The sequence below is a fragment of the Belonocnema kinseyi genome, chromosome 5 (assembly GCF_010883055.1).
Source record: "Belonocnema kinseyi isolate 2016_QV_RU_SX_M_011 chromosome 5, B_treatae_v1, whole genome shotgun sequence".
Taxonomy (NCBI): Eukaryota; Metazoa; Arthropoda; class Insecta; order Hymenoptera; family Cynipidae; genus Belonocnema; species Belonocnema kinseyi.
The window spans coordinates 104381944-104387162 of NC_046661.1; the positions used below are offsets into that span (position 1 = coordinate 104381944).

Sequence of the window (5219 nt, forward strand, 5' to 3'; positions counted from 1 at the left end):
CAAAAATGGTATTGATTAATTGTCAGTTTCAAAAATGTATTTTCAACGAAAGAGATGAACCTTCAAATAAAAAAAAAATAAAAATTTAAAAAAAGTAGTTGAACTTTTGATAGATAAGAGGACTTTTTTACAAAATAGTTACATTTTAAACAAAATAATTAATTTTTCAAGCAAATAATTGAGTTTTTATCCAAACGAGATAAATTCCAAAATCGCCAATTTCTCTAATTTCTTTCAAACGCGGATCAAGATATAAATAAGACTCTTATAATATTATAATTATTAATATACGTATATATTTATATATATAATAGTATTAATATTTGTATAATTTATATTTTATACATAAAATAACATAACCTCAAAATATACGCATATCAAGAGGCGCGCGATCTATTCAAATCATGAGAATCGTCAGCATCGAAATCTGGAAATATAAAAAATCTCAATCTCCTGAATTTATTTCAAAGTAGTTAGCAGATAGATATATAAATAGAATCGCCGAAGTGCTCCGACCGGCAATCGTGCACCTTCGAGTTTTCAAATTCAGAAGAGGAGAAATGGGTTGCGCGCGCAACTCAGTCATTTACAGCCTCTCCTACTATATTCATACGGACATGGCCCTGTCATAGTATTGGACCACATCTTGCTTCAGATCTGGGATCACTGCCCAGCTCACACCGCCTTTCTTGTGAACAGCTACCTGACCAAGGCCGGCATCCCAACGCTTCCGCAGCCGCCCTACAGCCCAGATGTGGCCCCCCAAAATTTTTTTTGTTTCCTTGCCTGAAAAGGCCGATGAAAGGCAAGTATTTTGAGACGACAGAGGGGATCTAAGCAGCATGCACCGTAGCCTTCAATGGTTGGAAATCGCGCTGGCAGCGCTGCATCGACGCAGAAGGAGCCTATTTTGAAAGTTTTTAAAGAATTTTAACGAATGGCTCAATAATTTTTTTTTAATCGACTCAGTCCTATTACTTTCCGGACAAACCCTATAGTCAGAACTTAAGGGCAAGTGATACTTTGAAAATTATCGATTATAAAAGTGTAAAATTGAAACGGCTTTTTTCCTACAATAGTGAATATGTTATCTTAAAATTTTTGAAAATGATCGCGAATATGCCAACGGATGTCCCTGAACTCTTTTTTTGTGAGATAATTGTAAAAAATTTTATTTCACTAAACTTTATTAATCCGTGTATATTTCGAGGTTATATTCATCTTACAATTTTCCCCAGCTTTATTTTCAAAATGCACAATATTTTTGATCGAAAACTTAAGAAAAACAGATAAACATAGTAAGTAATGTCGAGGACCTAACCTTGTTTGTAGGCAATTAAAAATTTTTATTTCATAAATCATTTTTAATTGGTGATCCTAACATCAAAATTGTATACGTGCATACCACTTTTGTATAGCAGAATACATTTTTTTGGTTATTATATTTTAAAAAAAGATTTCATGATATCCCTTATACTATTTCATAAAATCTCTGAATTTTGGTTTTTGAAAATTTAAATTTTTGTGGACAAAAACCCGGGGGAACTGGGCATAACTAAGCACACATATAACATCGGGCTTATTTTCTCCAGGTTTTTGTACACAAAAATTTAAATTTTTAAAAACTGATTTCGGTTATGCTATAACATAGTATAACAGACGTCCACGTACTCTTTTTTTAGGAATAATAACAAACAACAAATTTATTCTGCAAGAACTAGGGATAATTGTAGCACACATAACTTCAAAATACACACAGATTAATCATATTTAGACAAATAATTTTTTTATTTATCATACAAAAGAAGAGTTCCGAGACGTCCGTTAGCATGTTCGCTATTATTCTCAAAATTTTTAAGACATTAATTATTCTAGTATACGCAAAAATATCACTGATAATTCCCAATAGTTTTTCTAGTGATTATGTCAGTAAATGTTTTCCAGTGATTTCTTTCAATAAGGGCTCATTTTTAATACATGATGAAATCTAGGGAAGTGCTTTTAAATTCTAGAAAATTGTATCAATTCTCATTTTCAATGTATAGAATTAACATCACTGCGTCAAAGACCTGGCCGAAGCTACAATAGTCGCAAAAAAAGAGAAAATTGGAAAGTGAATCCTCAGAAACTGAATTAAAGAAACAGCTAAAGAATTTTTTCGGAAAAAATTACTAGTGTATGTACTTTTATTGTTTCAGAAGCTAACTGGGTATGACCGCCCTTTGAAGAAATGGAGTCACTCTAGAACGAGAATTGGTCGCACTGGCTTGCAGAAGGATTCTCGGAAGTCACACGTATGACGTCATAGCACGGGAGATACAAGGAATTTTAATCAAATTCGGAATTCAGAATAAAATGGTTGGAATCACCACGGAAAATGGCCTGAATTTCGTTCAAGTATTTCGGTAAAAATAAATCGTTGTGAAAACTTTCATCCCCAATTTCTGGAATGTATTTTAAATTTATAGTTTACCGTAATGATATTTCAGAGTATTTTCGTAAAAAGAAGATCCTGATGCTGGTGCTGAAAATGAGAGTGAAAAAGAAAATAACGAAGACGACATTGAGATTCATTGCCTCGCAGATATTTTGAACAATCTTGGCGATGGTGATGATGCCAATGAAAAAGAGATAATTCTTCCACTTCATTACAATGTGGAAGCCTAAGTTTAAATCGGGTTGCTGTGAGAGATTCTGAAGAAGCTTTCCAAAACAAAAAGTATTGTAAATTCAGCAAATCTGCATTCTTTAATCGTGGTAAACTTTGTAGGAAACAAAACAAAGCTTCTAAGAGCCCTGATAAGATACAAGAAATTTTAGGATTTTACTTTAAAACAGCGTTTCTCAAACTTTGTTCGCTTTTTCTGGGATGCGGTAGAGCCGCCACCCTCAAATTTTTTCACAATACTTAAACTCAAGGGGGGATACTTGACTGCCTGTGATGCGGGCACATACTGGCTTGCTGCGCTTGACCTTCCCATTGTTAGAAAATTACAGCCGATTAAGAAAAATGGAAAATTTAGTAAAATATTCATTAGCGAATTTTAATAGGCAGCGTTAGATTTTCTGGATGATGACGACAATATTAAAAAAAAGATATAAAAAAAATCAATTGATAACTTCAAAAGATATTTCACTTTTGTTACGCTGCAAAGTGGTCCAATAATGGATTATGCCGGACAAATTTAGTGAAAATATTAACCGATTTTCATGAACTTTTGTCCCTATTTCTAAAATTATATCACGAAATTAATTCAGCTTATTTAAATTTAATTGTGTCATACCTTTATAACCTCAGTTATTGTAACAGGTCTCAATCTTAGAACAATGAAAGGCATTCATGCTAGATCAAAAGTATTCGCATGCTCGCAGCGGGGAGCCACCCTGTCCAGGGTAGCAATTTGGGAAACGCTGCTTTAAAACACCAAATATCAAAGGTACGATGCAGAATTATCTTGTGACATTAGATGTAACAGTTGTATTGCATGGGAAGTCTCATGTACCTTATCTTGGAAATCTCTTGGAATTTTTTGAAATATCTTACGCATTCCTATGGAATATTTTCTGATTTCTTGTTTTATCGTTAACAGATGAAATTCGACTAATGATGCGGCAGATCAGCTGGTGAAAATTAGTAAAAAAAATGGCATAGAGAAACTGAATCGATGTTTCGTTGCATGTGGGCTGCAGAGACTGACTTTACGTGAAGTCCAATTTTTGAGAAAATACAATAAGGTGATGTCTCTTTTAGCACGCTCCTTGGATATTCTACAAGGTGATACCACTATGTATTTGGGCTATCTGCTTCCTGTGATTGTCCCACTGAAAAGTAAATTACAACAACTAAAGTACGATGGACTGAAATTCTGCGATCCTTCAGACAACAGTATCCTCAATGGAGTACAGGATCGATTTCAAGCTCTTTTCAATCGATTTTATTTGATTAATGCAGCTTGTTTACACTCGAAGTTCAAATTTGATTGGATAACTGAGCAATCTGAAAAAGATCCATGCATGCAAAGAATAGAACGACTACTAAATCTAAATATTATTTATACGAAGAAGAACCAGCGAGAAGAAAGAAGCTCCTGAGAGTTTTTTCAATTTTCCTAAATGTTAGCAACAAGAAGAAGAATGTCAAGAACTGAAAGACTACTTGTCATCAAACTATGAATCCTTGAGTGTATTGGAACTATTTCCGGATTCAAAAAGATTATTCATTCGATACAACACTACTCTTCCTAGAAGTGCCTCTGTTGAAAAGCTATTCAACATCGCAGGTCTCGTGATGAATCCTCGAAGATCGAAGTTGGGAGATCAGTCCTTTGAAAAACAGCTGCTCTTGAAAATCAACTAGAACTATTATTAAGAGAAAGTTATTTTAATTTTTAACCAAAGAAAAAGACATTTATCTACGATCAGACTCTAAATTCTTTTAAACACATTATAAATTTTTAAACATAATCAGACATACCTATATGTATAGTTAAAATATATACTCTTCACTTATCGGCATACATTGCGTATTTTTCATTTTATAGTTTTAAAAAATCATTTTATTTCAATCTTTCCTGACTGAAGAATTAGGTGAGGGGGATATGAAAAGTAACTTTTAGAATAACTTAGGTTACTTTTACTAGTAGCTGTAACTGTAACGAGTTACTTTATTAAAAAAGTAACTGTAACGGTAACGAGTTACTTTTTTAGAAAGTAACGTAACTGTATGGAGTTACTTTTTATAGAGGATCTTACCCAACAGTGAATAATTATCATGCGTGAGAGAATGTCTTTGGAATTAATTAGTACTAATACGAGTAATTAGTACTTTATTGAACAAGTTGCCTTCTTCGTGTTTCAAATCTTTCAAACTTCGTTTTTAAGAGGATTGTGTCCTTTCATTTTCCTTGACTAGCCATTCTTCTTTTTTCTTTTTGAGCTTGCGCGGTAACTTGGTCGATGGTTATTTGACGAGTCATTTTTGGTGCTTAAGTTCTTCCTATGTCCGAAGCGTCTTTGGTTCCCCCAAAAAACACGGGACCAACTCTGGCCACAAGGGTTTTCACTCGATCGGAACCGGCAGAGAGATCCGAACACGCTTGGTGTATTTTGTTTTGCAGAAGCTTGCTCATGACAGGTTTTTAAATCGCGGCGCCAGCTACATTCGAAATTTGGGGACCACGAGCCCGATATACACACATCACGTTATATACATAAAATAC

The 5219-nt window shown here is 33.9% G+C and overlaps 1 protein-coding gene across 1 annotated transcript; it reads left to right on the forward strand.

Moving 5' to 3' along the window:
* The first annotated feature begins 2645 nt into the window (after positions 1-2645).
* Positions 2646-4370, forward strand: LOC117173288. Its single transcript, XM_033361769.1, has 2 exons — positions 2646-2757; positions 3591-4370. The coding sequence occupies exon 2, from the start codon at positions 3739-3741 to the stop codon at positions 4090-4092; it is 354 nt and encodes a 117-aa protein (XP_033217660.1). The 5' UTR covers positions 2646-2757; positions 3591-3738; the 3' UTR covers positions 4093-4370.
* The last annotated feature ends 849 nt before the right edge of the window (positions 4371-5219 follow it).